Source organism: Pantherophis guttatus, chromosome 7 (genome assembly GCF_059756535.1).
Source record: "Pantherophis guttatus breed Tessera chromosome 7, ASM5975653v1, whole genome shotgun sequence".
Classification (NCBI taxonomy): domain Eukaryota; kingdom Metazoa; phylum Chordata; class Lepidosauria; order Squamata; family Colubridae; genus Pantherophis; species Pantherophis guttatus.
Genome location: NC_142069.1, coordinates 24415895 through 24433316, shown reverse-complemented (window position 1 = coordinate 24433316; position 17422 = coordinate 24415895). Strand labels below are relative to the sequence as shown.

The window sequence follows — 17422 nt, the reverse complement described above, 5'->3', positions numbered from 1 at the left end:
ATGAAACATTTCAGTACAGTTCACGTTCTCAGAAAGAAAGCTCACCTGGGAACTATGATAATAAGATATTTCTGTTCAAGGATCATGCAGTACGACTTTCCTTGATGTTTTTAGGAATCAAAAGTTACTGAGCTTTGCTTTGGTAATTTGTTTATCTCAATTAGCAATTAGAGAATTTAGAATTCTTCCAACCACTAGTATTTTGCTTATGGCAGGTTAGAAAATGGTACATATACCTGTTAATTTGTAAAACCTGCTTGGCTTTTGCACTGATATTACTGCTGTTATTGCCAGAGGATTGAATGTTGTGCCAGATGAAGAAGTAATTGCTATGTATGATGGTTCCCATGTGCCCTTGGAACAAATGAGCGACTTCTATGGAAAGGTAAAACTTTTTTTTTTGGTGCTTTTAATGTGTTTTATCATTCCCTTTTATATTTGTTTGCATCTTAATGTATGATGTTGAAACTTAATAAAGGTATTATAAAGAAGAAAATAAAACTATATGAGTCATTTTCTGTTACATGGAAATTTGAATTCATATAAGTGTGTTTTTCTCCGGCATCTTTTGTAGAATACTAACTTACAACTAGGCATCTCATTACTTCTGCTTTTTTGCAGGGCAAAAATCTTAAAAAAAAGATTTTTAAGACTTCAAAATTTAAAGCAGTAATCGAAAGCATATTTAGAATCCAGGACAAATCCTTTAAAACAGAAACCAGGGGCCTTCAGTTCTTATGGGCTAGTGACAGTGGTGGAATACAATTATTTTTACTACCGGTTCTGTGGGCGTGGCTTGGTGAACATGGTGTGGCTTGGTGGGTGTGGCTTGGTGGCATGGCAAGGGAAGGATACTGCAAAATCTCCATTCCCACCCCACTCTGGGGCCAGCCAGAGGTAGTATTTGCCGGTTCTCCAAACTATTCAAAATTTCCGCTACCGGTTCACCAGAACCTGTCAGAACCTGCTGAATAGCACCCCTGGCCATGATTCAAATTTGAGTGTGTTGTGGGTGTTTTCACCAAGTATCTCAGAAGACTTGCTGCACCATAAAATGGATACCACTAGAGAAATGTAAAGGACCAGTTTGCAGAATAGTGTCTGCCATCCAATTAAATGTCCTGCCTCTCCCAGCAGAGTGCTTCCTATCTCCTTCCTATTGCCTTTACACACCACAACTATCTACAGCAGCAACCCCCAACTTTTTGGGCACCAGGGACCAGTTCTGTGGGGAGAGGTTTTTCCGCGGACCAGAGGGACCATAGCATCCTTGGGATGCTGCCTGCATCCCAAGGATGGAGCTTGTTTGTGTGGCCTTGTTTTTGGCATGCTCTGGCCTGGTGTTGGTCCATGAACCATTGGACCGGGGGTTGCAGACCCCTGATCTATGGGAGATTTTACAAAGTCAAGAAGGCAACCATAGCTACATGACCATAGCCATCATCTTAAACTTTTTTGTTCTACCAATAAATGTTACTGGTCCCTTCCCAACAAAGTGATGGAATGTTCATTATTATGTCCTAAGAAAAATTGAAGAGCCTATTTGCAGCCTCTTAAGCTTAGAAATAAAAACCGTGTTGGAAACTGCTTTGCAGTGACACAGTTTTTTTAATGTAAAAAGACAGGAGGGGCAGAACCTGAGGAATGGCAAGAAAAAGACCCATGGGTGCCTTGGAGCCCATCACCACCAATTTATAAAACTTAGGTGTGAACAATTTAAAAGCTAGCACAACATCTTTCAATAAGATGAGTTTAAAGATCTTTCTAAGGACAACAAAGAGAGAGCCAATTGTATTTTCATTGGAGATGCTGCCAAAAATTTGTTGTTTTTGTGTCTGCCAATCTGAGACTAAATTGCAACTGGCCCAGGCTAAGAGACGTTATTGTATGTCATCTTTCTGTTTGTTGCTCGTAGGCTGATTGAAAGCATTATTAACACTTTCTGAAATATCTGATATTGTTTCATGGCACATACATGAATGTGGTATGTTTGGTTACAGAGTTCACAAGGCCACACTATGAAACAGTTCATGGACATCTTTTCCTTGCCTGAGATGACTCTCCTGTCTTGTGTGAATGAGTATTTTCTGAAGAACAATATTGACTATGAGCCAGTTCATCTCTACAAAGACGTGAAGGTATTGGGCTATCCCAGTGTGACAGTCATCCATATAACAGAATTTCCCTAGCCTGATACCTTCTAGCTGCATTTTACTTCAACTCCCATAATACCCATTCTTCGGGAATAGGATTCTGTTTCTTGATGCACATTCCACATGGTTATTTCTTCACTTCTAAGAGCCATAATCCTTTTGGTCTAAAATAAAAAACCGTATGACTACAAAAAATGTGGTAATACCATTATGTTAAAACATTAAGACCCAGAGAAAAACTTATAGCTTGGGTTTTTTGATTTTTTGTTTTTGTTTTTGCTATTCGTTTTAAAAATATGAAAGATGTTCGCTTCATTCAGATTTAGCTCATTTTTAGATATGTGTATTTTCCTGTTTGACACATCTAGTTACTGAAAACAAGATTTGGGTCTTTGGAAACAAAGTTTCTAGATTTTGTAGTTGTAAAAATGTCCTTGAAAATGTGTAAGCAGTACCTAAAAACCTTAAAAATTGAGCGAAAACCTTGATTAGGTAAACACATATACTGTAGACTTCTTTATTTGCATGAATTTGGGATTGATTGGAAGATTGGGTGAAAAACTCTTGCAACAGATTGTAGTCTCCCCATGCTTAATCTGAGAAACTGCAAAGGAGGAAGGAGGTAAATAGACTTCTAAACATTTAATATTTTACTCAGCTTCCTGTGATTAGCAGAATGGAATTTTCATAGCGACCATCCAGATATGAACTTAATTTACATAATTTATGCAACATAATTTAATTTCTTTTAGAAAGTGGCATAAAATTACATTAAAATGTAAACAGGATTTAGCCACTGGTTTATGAATTTGGCTTGTTAGTACACTGGTTTTTAAACACTGAATTTATGAGAGTCATTGGGTTAACATAATTTGAGCAAATGGCTTTGATTTGAACAACTTGAGTAAATATAAAGTTTTGACTTTGATATGGGCAACCCCTTATTTTGAATGTTGATTAGGCTCACCCTGAACCATCATCTGGCTTGTTTGATTGTGTGAGCCCAGATATTATGGTTTCTAAAACATGATTTATGCTTAGTGTGTGCAAAACAATTGGAGTTTTATTTGGGAAACAACTATTAATCTATAATATAATTAAAGGTTGAAACCAATCTATTTTCTAATCATAGATAAAGAAAGTTGAGCAGTAGGAAATTGGATGATATTATTAATAGTCCCTGAGTGAATAATTTGAAAGTGAAATCTGGGGGCTGGGCAGGGGACAGAATGTATCTGCCCTCAGTGTGGAAGGGATTGCCACTCTCGAATTGGCCTTTTTAGTCACACTAGATGCTGTTTTAGGACCTCTTTCCAGAGCACGGTACCATAGTTTTTTGAGACTGAAGGATGCCAATAAAGAGTGAATAATTATTTTCTTGGATAACTCTCAATGTTGCTAGTCACAAGTTTGCTAATACCTTGTCTTGCCATGTTCCCAGCAATTTACTTTATCAGCAACTGAAATAATTATAGAAATTGTTGGAGGTAGAAGATCCTGCTAATTATTTTCTTTCTTATATAGAGAAATATCTCATTCTTGCTTCCGTTGTTCCTAACAGGATTCAATCAGAGATGTACACATCAAAGGGATAATGTACCGTGCGATTGAAGCAGATATTGGTGAGCATGAGTGAAATTCTTTGAAGCAAACGCTTTTTCTTCCAGTAATGGATTTTTTTTTTTTTTGCAATTAGCTCTCTGACCTTTGAATTACCATACATTCCAGTTCCAGAGAATGCCAGATAGTAAATAAAAACAAGGCAAGTGATTTGCAGGTGTCCCCAACTGGCACCTGCAAATCATTTGCATTATTTTTGTTTATAAATGAATTGCCAAAATTTCATGCTGCTTATACAATACCTTGCAAGATTTTGGCATTTTTAGAGTCATTTTTAGTGTTATGCTACTGTCAGGGTTCCAAGTAACACCCCCAACGAAATCAAACTCAGAGGCTTGAAGTTCCTCAAAGCTAAATTTTATTAGAGATGTCATATTGGCACATCTGGGAAAACCCGAATCTGAGAGTTTCTGGTTTTTCCTCACCCAAGAGAAAGTTCAAGTCCTTGTCCCTCACCCACATGTCCATCATACGAACCAATCAGTTATCCTCCAGAACAGAAGATACCTCCTCATTCTTCTCAGCACAGCTGCAGGGCACAACGGCCTTGACTTTCTAAAAGAATTCTATTTTGACTACATATCTTCTTCACTCTATACAATCCCCCCTTCCATTTTTCCACAGTAGAATTTGTGGCAGGCCTGAAAGCCTGAAGGCACAAAAGTAGAAAGATGGCTTCCAGGTCTGACAGCTACTTCTTGTAAAGTTTGGGATAATTTAAAAAAAAAAAAGAATAAAATAAATATGAAAAGATTATTAAACCTTTGCTTCTATAGTCCTTCCCTAAAAAGTAGAGTCTTTGCTTTGCCAGGTCAAAACCTTATAGAATATGTCTCTGAAATCTTATGATTGGACCATCTTTCAGCAATGATTAATTTTACACTGTCATCAGTTCATCTACATGGTACATCTAAGTAGTTTTCTTAAGAACTTACTTTTGTTTACAGAAATGAGTCTGAAAAAAAAAAGGGAAGGCAATGCCAAATAAAATAGATCAAATTCTACATGCAGTGATGCCAGTTTCCATAAAAAGGCTATTTCCATGCATGGCTCATATGTCTGCAATGTTTGTCATCCAGTCAGCTACCATCAAGGTCATATATTGTTGCCATGGTCCAGTGTGTTTGTGAACTAAAATCTCCAGTGCTGTGGCAACTATGTGGAGCATCCCCAAAGATATGGGCTCTTCCGTACTACTGCTTAAGTAGCCTGAATAATAATTAAACTTTTAGTATATGAATAGGCTTTTCATTGCAGTTTTTTCATCAAAGTTTTTTCACCTCCAAGATTGCTTGTTTTTAGTGATAATGCTGAATTTGGGGTGACATGACTTATGCAAAAAAAAAAAAAGAAGAAGAAAAAAAGAAGATGACTTTGCTATAAATATTCATTCAATTAAAACTTTATGATTTTTTTTCTCTTATCTTCTCTTGTCTTCTAGAGAAATACATTTGTTATGCTGAGCAGACACGTGCTGTGCTAGCAAAGCTGGCAGCTCATGGAAAGAAGATGTTCCTGATCACAAACAGTCCTAGCAGCTTTGTGTAGGTGGTTTCTTTGAGCATAAACCCGTCAAAGATTTAATCTTAATGTTAACCATTAATTATCACTTTTAAAAATTCAGACTGGTTATACTTGTGTCATTAAATGTTGGATTACTTTTTATAGGGACAGAGGCATGAAGTTCATAGTTGGAAAAGATTGGAGAGATCTTTTTGATGTAGTCATTGTCCAGGCAGAGAAGCCAAATTTTTTCAATGATAAAAGAAGGTGAGTTCCTTGCTGCTGAGTTATAAATATCTCTAAGATGGCCTTTGTCGTGATGAACTCACTCAAGCATTGCAGTCAGCCAGAGAAACCCTTCCGAAAATGCGCTATTGCCCAACTGCAATTGCTCCTGCATGGTCCCCAGGCTCAAAACTTGCACTTGAGCTACTGAGCTCTCTGCCTTTAGAAGAGTAGCTGAGATATATCTTTTGCCAACTCTTTAGAATAATTTTATTTATATTGTTACCCTCATGATTGTATTGCTTGAATCAATATCTCTGTGTGTATATGTGAATGTGTGTGTGTGTATATATATTGTCAATCTTTTTGTGCCAATCTTTTTGTGTTTTCATGGAAACCATCTTGATTGTTCTCTCTGACATGAAAAGCAACATTTAATAACAAAGCCCCCTCTGCGATATATTTATGGATACTCTGTGTGTGTGTGTGTGTGCGTGCACATGTGTGTGTGCACGCAGTATCTCTGATTATATTATTCTAGTGGTATCTCTTTCCAAATTGTTGCTTTTTTTTCCTCCCCCCCCTTTTTTTTTAGACCTTTCCGCAAAGTGACTGAAAGGGGTGTTTTGCTTTGGGACAAAATTCATGAATTACAGAAAGGCCAGATTTACAAGCAGGTATTCTATTTATTTTTTTTAAAAAATTCTTTTTTAAATATACCTGTACTTTCAAAGCTAACAATCATGCTGAAGTAAAACAGAATATCCAAACAATTGAAACAATGGTTATTTCATATTTGCATGATATATATATATATATGCATACTATATATATGCAATCTTATTTATGCCATATTGTTAAAATGATTATGTTGATTAGATATTTATAAAAATAATAAAAGATGAGATAAAAATAAATATGCATTGTGAAACATAAAAAGAAATAGCAATAAATAAAATTAATTTCATTCCCCATCATTCTGGATTTTCCTTGCTGTTTCTAAAGGAAATCATTTTATTTTATTCATTTTAAATTGTAACTATGAATCCTGGAGAAAGGGCTTTAGCTAAGCAAATAAACTCCATTGCCTTAAAAAGGATTCTAGTTCAGACCTCAGATTGGAGAATTCTTCTGTCTAAATATTGTTAAACTCTACTAGTTACTGATTTTAATCAATATAGAGATTATTGATCTGATTTGCTATACTGAATTTTCCTGTGATCAACTTGAACTGCAATGTAATAGTCTGTAAGTTGAAACAGTAACTCCAGAATTACCAATGCTCAATGAAAGCTTGAATAACGCCAACTGAATTGCTTTCATTTTAAGTCATAAATTTAGCTTTTGGCATCGTCATAGCATAAGTCTCTGTTACCACTTCAAATTATATCATGTGAATTGAACAGTTTGTCTTCTGCACTTAGTTTCATGAACTGCATGTGCAAGACAAAATAGTCCAAAAATATTGTCTAGTTAGTCTAGACCAGTGAGGCTTGCGTGCCCACAGATATGGCTCCACAGGTTCGCCATCATGGGTCTAGACGACAGCTAGTAAGTATGTAAGTAAGTAATAAAGTAAGTAAGTATTTCTTATTTTCCCCTGTCCCAAAAATTGATCTTAAGAATATTCCTTAAAGCAATACTTAAAGGAGAGAAGCTTCATTTAGTCAATCTTAACTCATAACGTCAACAATGTAATCTCGGGGCTGGTAGATTAGAGGACATTTTGCTTTAATTAGAGCATTGAAATCAGATTTCTCGATTAACAGTAACAAAATTTTGCTGGTAACTTGGTGTTTACTACTTCCCTTCCCCCAATTCTTTCTTTTAGGGTAACTTGTATGAATTTCTGAAACTGACTGGTTGGCGAGGTTCCAAAGTCTTATATTTTGGTGATCATATTTACAGTGATCTAGCTGTAAGTACTTTCTTCTCCGTGTGTGTGTGTGTGTGTGTGCGTGCGGTTCTGGGCTTTTTTCCTTTCTTTTTTCCTTTCTTACTTAAGAAAATTGATACTGTACCTTTACAGGGAGGATACATAAGATATGGGTGTGGCCTACTGATGAAAGCAAACGAGCTAGAAATGGATCTATTTAGGTCTCCCACCTAGCAGTTAGAGCTTGCTAGCTGTTAGAAAGGAAAAAAGCCCAGAACCGAGTAGATGTGATTCTACTGAGCTGAAGCTACAAAAAACCTTGGTTACCTAGGGAAAACCTGGCTAGAAGAAATATATATCTCTATCTCTATCTCTATCTCTATCTCTATCTCTATCTCTATCTCTATCTCTATCTCTATCTATCTATCTATCTATCTATCTATCTATCTATCTATCTATCTACCTACCTACCTACCTACCTACCTACCTACCTACCTATCTATCTATCTATGTATCTATATTGGGAGACTAAGGAGACCAATGGGCTGGAAAAAAAAAGCCTAGAAACTAATGGATTGTGATTTCACTGAGCTACGGCTGCATAAAAATCTTGGTTTACGTAGGAAGAACCTGGCTAAAGAGAAATACACATAAAGGCCTACGAAAAGAACACACACACACACACACACACACACACACACACATATAATATGAAGCAGATGTGATCCAGAAGAATGAGCTATGTATTATGAAATTAATTAAAGAAGACAGCTACTTTAAAAATGAAAAAGAGCAAAGGACCATATTTAGCCATGGTGGCGCCGTGGTTAGAGTGCAGTACTGCAGGCTACTTCTGCTGACTACCCGCGGCTGCCTGCAATTTGGCTGTTCGAATCTCACCAGCTTCAAGGTTGACTTGGCTTTCCATCCTTCTGAGGTGGGTAAAATGAGGAGCCAGATTGTTGGGGGCAATATGCTGATTCTGGAAACCACTTAGAGAGGGCTGTAAAACACCATGAAGCTGTATATAAGTCTAAGTGCTATTGCTATTTGGTAATAGAAGTGGGAAAAAGTCATGAGTAGGATTAGTCTGGTCTTCAGAAAAGACACAAGGCTCTTACCTTATTGCTATGTATATTTTTTGAATTTGTTTTATACAGCTTTCAGCAGCCTATTCCTTCCTAGTAGCACTCATTCTGCAATAATAATTGAAATAGAACTCAGAGTTCCAAACTTATAACCTTCCCTGCACCTGCTGGTACACATTATACTGTTCTTATATCGTTAAAAATTGCTAACCAACAAGAGAAAAATATCTCCCTGATTTATTTAATTCAGATTCTGTTAATATTTTACCATTTTCTGATCCTAAACTCCTTTCTCTTAATTTACTCACCCTTCTGACCAAACAATATCTGATCAGTTGTGCTTTATTTATTTACCCCCTTGCCCTTAAGTCTGATTACCTGGTTTAGAATGGGTTTGTTCTACACTTTTAATTATTGCATGACGATATAACTAAGATGTCAAAGTACAGATATCTTCGGATGGCATCTAACCTGAAGGAATAGAAAGTATGCTTTAAATGAAATTAACACAAATGCTTTTCTTTTCTTTTTTCTTTTGTGTGATCTTGGTTGCCAAAAAAAGGATTTGACCTTAAAGCACGGCTGGCGTACAGGGGCAATTATTCCAGAATTACGAAGAGAGATTAAGATCATGAATACAGAGCAATATATTCAGACTATGACTTGGCTGCAAACTCTCACTGGATTACTGGAACACATGCAGGTTTGTTTTTTTTCCCCATTCCTTTCATCCCCACCTCTATTTTTTTTCCATTGCTGATATTGCAGATAAAAATACGCAATATACAGTAGAAACCATCAGAATTGATGCATGTAAACTCTAGATAGGATAGAGATGAGATTAACCTCTTGTTTCCAGTTCTCTGTCTACTTGATAATTAGAGGGACCTTTACCTAATGTTCTTTTGCCCTGGTGATAATAATTCAGTTCAAATTATTATGTGAAAACACAGTGCACAGATACGTTTATATTGCTTTCACTGTATGCGGGAGATACAGCTATTTTTTAAAAAATAAAACCTTTCTCCGTGTTCCTTGTTCAATCTGTCCTGCCCACAGGGGCGGATTTTCCTATAGGCTAACTAGGCTTCAGCCTAGGGCCTCAAGATCAAGAGGGGCCTACACAGTGGTGGGATTCTGGGGGTTCTAGGGGGTTCGGCCGAACCCTTTGTTAAATTACTGGCTCGCCCGCCCCTCGCCTCCCACCCACGCGGCGCCAGCCTACCATAGCCAGGGGTGGGCAATTGTGGCTCTTTTACAACCTGTGGACTTCAACTTCCAGAATTCCTGAGACAGCTTGGCTGTCTCAGGAATTCTGGGAGTTGAAGGCCACAGGTTGTAAAAGAGCCACAATTGCCCACCCCTTCCCTAGCCTGAGTTCCGCTGCCTGGGATCCACGTGGACTCCGGACGCAAGAGAGCAGGATGGAGAAAGCAGCTTCCACGCCTTCACTCACCCTCACTCTCTGCTCTGTTGGATCGCCGGCCGTTCGCTTACCCAGCCCACTCCCAATCTATTGCTGCCTCCGATGGCTAGAGGGAAAAAAAACTTCAAATTCTTGCCGCGGGGCTTCAAAGGGCCGCCCTAGAGCCAGTGGTGCAGCCGAACCCTTTGTTAAATTGCTGGCTTGCCCCGCCCCTCCGCACCACTATTTATTGCCAATAAATAGTGGTGGGCGAGGGGCGGGGGAGCCAACAATTTAACAAAGGGTTCGGTGTTTTTTTTGTAATTTTATTGGCCCCCCAGAGCTTCAGCATAGGCTAATTGGCCTCCCGGCTCTCAGCTGATTTGTCTCAGCTGTTTTGCTCAGGGCTCTTCTGCTTCCGTGCAAAGAGTGTTGATTTTTTTTCCCCTACCTATGCTGAGAAACGAAACTGAAACTGCTTTGCTGTTGCTGCAAGGTTGGAAAATTAGGCAGGCAGAATTCTTTTCTTTTTCCTCATCAAAAAAGGTAGGTACAAACAATGGGAAATTTAGGGAAAGATTTTAAAACACAAAAGAAAAAAAAGCTCTATTTAACTAGGGAATTGTAATAATTGAGATACTATTAATTGTATATTGTGTTGAAAGCAGAAATGGTTAAGTTGTGGTTTGGAGGAATATATGGGGGAAATTATTTGGTTTATTATTATTGGTAAATATAATTAATTGATTTGTAAGAAATTGGATTGCATGGAAATAATTGGAATATTCATGTTCATATTGATTAATATACAAAAAAGGTTATATAACTAATTGATTTATATTAAAATGTTGAATTTATATTAAACAACTAATATTACATAATTAACCAATGTGAGGATGGATATAAAAATAGATGACAATGGAAAGGGGTATAATATAGAATAGAAGGGAAAAATTGAATTTGATTAAGATTAGAGATGAGGATGAAGGGTAATATTGGTTTTTTACAAAAATAGATGAGGAATAAATATGGCAAAAAGGAAATATAGAAATTTTAAATTTAATTGAAATGACTAAACACTGTTTAAATTTGTGAACTGGCCAAACACTCTGTTCAAGGAAAATACATTGTATGTTTGTATGTGTGTTTCTAATTATTGTTATTTATTCATATTTGTTCTCTTTTATTCTTTAAAGTTTAACCATTCATTCTTTATCTTAATATCTTTATATTTGTTTGGGGTTGGCTTTCTTCCCTTTCATCTTTTTTATTGTACAGCAATCTTTCTCCTCAAACCTACCACCTCTCTCTTTTCTTTCCTTCTTACTTTCTCTTCCTCCCCTTCTTCTTCTCCTCCCTACTTCCTCTTCCTTTCTCCTTCTCCTCTCTTCCTCCCCCTCTTACCCTCATCCTACTCTAATTTCCCTTCCCTTCCTTCATCCCTCTCTATTGCTGTATCTTTTTATGCATATGGACTACTCAAAGGGCTGAAAAAGTTATTTCTGACTGGTCCTCGCACTTTTGACCAGTCCTCGAACTTACGACTGTCCTCACATTTTACGTTTTTGCCCTATCTTGTCATCATGGTGAAGAGAAGCAGTTGTGAAATGAGTGACATGGTTGTTAAGAAAGCTGCACGGACATAAACGTGAGGATGGTCATAACTGTGAGGACCGGTCAAAAGTGCGAGGACCTGTCAGAAATGACTTTTTTCAGCCCTCTGAGTAGTCCCTATGCACATAGCCACGCCCACCCAGTCACATGATTGCCAAGCCACACCCCCAACTAAGCCACGCCCACAGAACCTGTTGTTAAAAAAATTGAATCCCACCACTGGTGAAAGGGCCTCATAAGTGGAATAGCCTAGGGCCTCTTTTCATCTAAATCCGGCCCTGCCTGCCCATCTGTTATTTTTATAAACGTGTCTAAATATGTTCTATTTTAAAACTCACAAGTTTATATTGTTTATGTCATGTCATTTCAGATTCACAAGAATCCTGATTGCCAAATGATATTAAATGAATGGAAAAGGGAAAGAAAGGAAATGCGGTAAATATTAAAAGATCAAAATTGGATACTTGTGGTTTATCCAACGTTAAGCTGAACTCAATTTTGGGGGTTATTTTCGGGTTATCTATGAGCGTTTATGGTACTTATTCTAAGTTTTAAAAAATTGACCTGATCAGGGTGGATAAAAATTGATGATTTAATTTTTTTTAATCATATTTTTTTTATTTAAATCGGATTTTTTTTTATTTTTAATCAAATTTATTTTAATAAAATGCTTTTGAAGTAAAAATCTATCTTAAGATAGTTTTCTATTTAAGATACATTAAGAATTTGATTTATTCAGCATGAAACGAAGCTTAGTTATGTAGCATGAGGCTGTATATTCTGCTATATTGGGACTGTCAGTGAGTCAACAGCGGGTCAGAGGAGGAGCCGCTGCAGGACAGAGATGACAGTTGCTCTTTAAAAATTATTTAAAATTTAAAATTATTTAAAATGATTTAAAACAAGTTGATTTAGATCAAGCCTTTTTATTAGTGATTTAAACCACAATTTAAATCGTGATTTAAATTGACTTGATTTAAATCAAATCCATCCTGGACCTGATTAATTTCTAATAAAATAAAACTAGTCCTTGCTTCATTTTCCTCATAACTTTGTTAATAGTAATAATTAATGCACAGGAAATTCAGCTCCATTGAATTCTGAATGTCTACTCTTAAAATGATATATTTACATTTTTAGCTTTAGTTTTGTCTCTCATAACGTTAATTACAAGCCTACACAAACATATTTGAGGTGGTTTAAGTTACAACTACGAGAATTATGGAGGTTGCTTGCAGAGTCTGTCTATTTTCAAGATTTATAGGCCACCCAACTGAAACAGTGTGACACTGGGCAATCTACAACATAAACACATAATAAATTAAATGTGTATGTCTTCTGGCTCTGTCTACCTCCATCTCAGTTTCATGTAGCTCATCTATCCCCATCAGTGATTGGGCAAGAAGTGTAGTTTTGCTTTCAGTTACATGATGCTTTCACTTGTGAGAAATTAATATATCACAGAGTAAGAGATGAAATTAAGTCACCTTTAACTATGGAATTCACTGAATTATTTTGGTCCCCCTCTGTTAGCCCAAACTTCAGAGGATGGTGGTTGTTGGGGAGAAATGAGAGATCCCATGCATTCTACATTGAATTCCCCATGCATAGGTGGGGCATAAATGAAAATATAGTAAAAGTATATATTTTTTTTCTCCTTTCCTGAGTGGCCTTTCTTCAGTGGACAGTTTTGATTTCGAGGCCTTATTGATATAAGAACAAATCTGTCCTAAACTTGCTAAATGTCTCTGGTCCAAAAGAAGTACAGTATTTCATGGTACGTCCATGGAGATTTTCAATCCAATTTCATGAATGGTATTTCATGGTTGTCCCAAAGATGCTTCTTCATAAGGCAACTGGAATTTCTTGGTAATTTTTCCTCGAAAACATTTCACTGCAGAACTGAAGAAAACCGCAAGAGAGTCCAGTTGCCTTTTGAAAAAGCACCTTTAGTTGTTTTTTTTCATGGCATATAATGCACTGACTATTCTAAATGTTTTTTCTTCTTCTTTTCTTCTCTCACCAGAGAAATGAACAGGAATTTCTTCAACTCTCAATTTGGAAGCTTATTCAGGACTGACCAAAACCCCACCTATTTCTTAAGGCGCTTGTCTCGCTTTGCTGATATCTACATGGCATCATTGAGTTGCCTGTTGAACTATGACCATGATTATACGTTCTATCCACGAAGGACTCCTTTGCAGCATGAACTTCCAATGTGGTCTGACCAGTTGTGCACGGGTACATTCAGAATACCATTTCTTCAGGAGATGATTCAGATCAAATAACCTTCCGGCCCCCCAGATTTTTTGTTTTTTGTTTGTAATGTAATGGTTACCATATTACTACGCAGTGGCTTTTTAAAGGATATTTATTGTAAGAGCAACTTTCTCTATAGTAATTGGTTCTTGCTGTACATGCTATGGAGCAAATGTCAATTCAGCTGCTCTCTTATTTTTTTCTAGTGAGAATTGATAAATTGATAAAAACTATGGTTGCACTAAGAACTGATTTTTTCCTCCAGTTGAATATTTACTGGAATGGAAAATTATTTGCACATAAATTTATATATAGCCCATAATATTTGTCTTATACACTCTAACCCAGGGGTGTCAAATTCACGTTGTCATGTGATATATCGGAACTTTTTTTCCCCCTTCACTAAACCGGGCATGGGCGTGGCCAGCATGAGACGCATCTGGCCCATGGACCGCAAGTTTGAGAGCCCTGTTCTAACCAAAGGTCATTACTTGAAATTTAGGCTTGATTTAAATATTTAGTCAGATAAAAGCACAGCTACTATTGTGCTTTATAAGGAATGTAAAATCTTAACAAGGTTTCAAATCCATGCAGGGCTGGGTAATTCTTATTTTTTTTTATCAGAATATTAGAAAACAATTTTTAGTGGATGAGAGATTTAAGTCCATAGAGCACTCAGCCATTTATTTTTCACTGACTTGTATTTTCCTTAAACAGCCAGGAAAAGCTATAAGTAGAATACAATATTGCATTGCTTGCATTAAACCAATCAAAGCTTTCATTATAGAGATTTCCAGCCAATGAAAATTGACAGGACAGTTAGTAAAATCGGCAGTAAAAACACTACAATAGCACCACAAATGTATAAATAGAACAATACATCTACTAAAGTGTGTTCAATCTGAACAATTTTATAATTTAACAGCTCTGAAGAATTAATGGTAGATATAGAGTAAAGCCTTATAGCACTGGGCACTTTAGTAGAATGTCATCATGTACTTTAGAACAATATTTTATATATTGAGGCTGCAGTCCTGTGCTTACTTTCCTGGGAGCAACTTTCATTGAATGCAATAATAATTTAATAATGTATAATAGTAGTATTGGCCTGTCTTCATGATAAGAGTGAAACGGTTATGATTTTTAAAAGTGGAGATTTTGTGTCTCTTTTTAAAATTCTTATTCCCATGCACTTAAAAATCATGTAGGCTAAATGTTGGAGGGTTTTAAGCCAATTCTCACTGTGCTAATGTAAGAGCCAGTTCCCACTGCTCTTAACAGGACTAAAACTCGTATTTATTTTATTCACTTCTTGAGTTCAGCAGGAAAACAAATTATGTATTAAGTTGAAATCATAAATACTAACACTATTTCTAGGCTGATAATAAAACAGTAATATAGCAAGAGCTTTGAACTAACAGTCCCCTTCCTAGTAAGCTATTTCAACTAATGTAACAAAACAACTTTTTCTATAACCTATTGATAGCCCATAAAAAAAACTACCTCGTAGTTGATAAATAACTGGTTACTCAAATTATTCAAACTTAAAACTCTTTAATTTGCAATTTTGGTTGTTTCTAAGCGAGCCAGAAATTTCTAAAATGCTTAAAGCAGTAGAATGCAATTTTCACGGGCATTGCAGTCCATCTTTTTTGAAAATCTCAAAACATTCCTTTAAAATATATATTAAAACTTCATGTATTTTATGAAGATGTTCAAAATATAACCAGAATTTATTTTAGGAAATAATTTGGCTCTTCAAATGCTGTTTACATAAATATGTGTTTCAAGTTTGCAAAAGCATTTCTATATAGAAATTTGCAACTACATATACTTTTAAATTTTTTGTTGTGTAACTTAAGAGCAGTAGCTGGCATTATTCCATTCTGGTTCCAAATACATGCCTTGAAACAGATTTTCAAGATGTGTGAGTATATTTCCTGGTTTCACCTTTGCTTTCATAGTTTAAATCCCTAAACAAATAACCAGAAAAAAACTGGTATTATTGCATTTCTGCTACTATAGCAGTTCTTGTACCCTGGTATTCAGTGGTCGTGTCATGAAGGTCTGCTGCAGTGCACTATTAAGTGAGATGTGCAGAAGATTATGAAAGATGAATAAGTCCTCATTTAGTGCTAGGATTCATGTAGCTCCATAGGCTTTTCATATAGATTCAACCATCCAAGCCATACTTCTTCCCAAAGCTGCATTTTGAATGAAAGGTTTTCATAGATTGTCCCCACTTTTTTGATACCTTTTGTAAAATTGCCTGATCATGTTATTTATTGAGGAACTTGAGCTGACCATACAGTGCTGTTGCAATGTGACACGATGTAGACACAGAAAGATATTGATGCAGAATGGATGATTTTGATTGACTGAAGGAAAGAATAATACCTAACAGTTGTTACCCATCAAAATAGTTTATTTTCATATCTTGTCACCTAATTGTTTTAACTAACAATAGAACACTAAGTGGAAAACCCAAAGGACAGAATTAGGCACAAACTTACAGCTCATAGCTTGACATTATTTGAACAGTTTGTATCAGTTCTCCTGTCTTTTGAATGATATTTGTTCACAATATTAAAAAGTCAAATTAGCACAGATTCTGAAAATTAAGCATAGTGTGAAATCTTTTGAAGCTTACTGTAGCTGTTCTTGTATTAGCGTATGCTATCAAGTCCTGTGAACCTAGTAATTGTGAGCATTCCTGCTCACCATGCTCAACATTTTGAGATCTGCTTTAAAGAAGGGTTCTTTTACTGCAGAATAAAATTTTATTTCTTTGTGTAAAGTACTCATTGCTGCTACAAGTTTTTTAATGACAAATATTGTAAAAAGTGTGCATGAACAGTGACTGTGGAGAATCTTTGCATACACAGCTGCAAAATATTTTAAGGTAATGTTATGTTTTATGTCCTTATTCTGATGTAATTTTGAAATTTTAAAGCACCCTTAAATTCTGAAACTTCTCATTTGCAATTACTTTGCTTGTTGTAGACTTTTGTCAGTATGCTCCACCTGAATACCAAAAGTGAGACAAGTTCATTTGTCAACAATTTGAAGCCAACAAGATTCTTAAACTGAAACTTGTTATTGGAAAAATATTTTCATACATACAAAAATAACTTTCTAATAATACAGCATTGTTAACTTACAAACTAATAAATATTTTATTAGAGGCATTTATTGTAATTGGGATGGAAGTCAGTGCAAGGTTTTAAGGTAGAAAGCTAGTCGGAGGGAAAAGATCTCTTCGGTGAAAATATTCATTGTGTACTTGAAGGGAATATGTGGGGAATATGTAAATTGAATTTATAGCTGATGGTTTTGATAATTAGTGTCTATTTCAATAAAGTACCAAAAGTAAATATGAGTGAGTTCTACAAATATTAGTATATATAAAAAATCTACAAGTAGAATTTTTGCTGCTTTGAAGAATGAGTTATTATGAACACATAGTACATGCTTTAATTTCTCTAATCAATGCTGGTAATGTAGTTTTGTTATCTAAAATAAGCTGTTAATGTAAGTATGATGGATGAGACACTTCTCAGAGCTTATAACAAAAGACTTTGAAGTAGTAATTGTTGGGAAAAAACTATTCTTGGTAGCACAATATGTTAATTTTGTTTAATATTGGGTAAAATGTTCTTTAAAAATGGTTAAAAGAATT

At 35.9% G+C, this 17422-nt stretch overlaps 1 protein-coding gene across 1 annotated transcript in view; it reads left to right on the top strand.

Annotated features, from left to right (window-relative positions):
- The window catches only part of NT5DC3 (5'-nucleotidase domain containing 3), a 32413-nt gene extending 15296 nt beyond the window's left edge, over positions 1-17117 (top strand). The window contains exons 5-14 of the mRNA XM_034403405.3: positions 295-385; positions 2001-2138; positions 3715-3775; positions 5215-5317; positions 5442-5543; positions 6097-6178; positions 7333-7419; positions 9028-9168; positions 11855-11919; positions 13511-17117. Coding sequence (XP_034259296.2) covers positions 295-385; positions 2001-2138; positions 3715-3775; positions 5215-5317; positions 5442-5543; positions 6097-6178; positions 7333-7419; positions 9028-9168; positions 11855-11919; positions 13511-13772 — 1132 coding nt within the window. The 3' untranslated portion in view covers positions 13773-17117. The remainder of the gene's footprint in view (positions 1-294; positions 386-2000; positions 2139-3714; positions 3776-5214; positions 5318-5441; positions 5544-6096; positions 6179-7332; positions 7420-9027; positions 9169-11854; positions 11920-13510) is intronic.
- Positions 17118-17422: the final 305 nt, after the last annotated feature.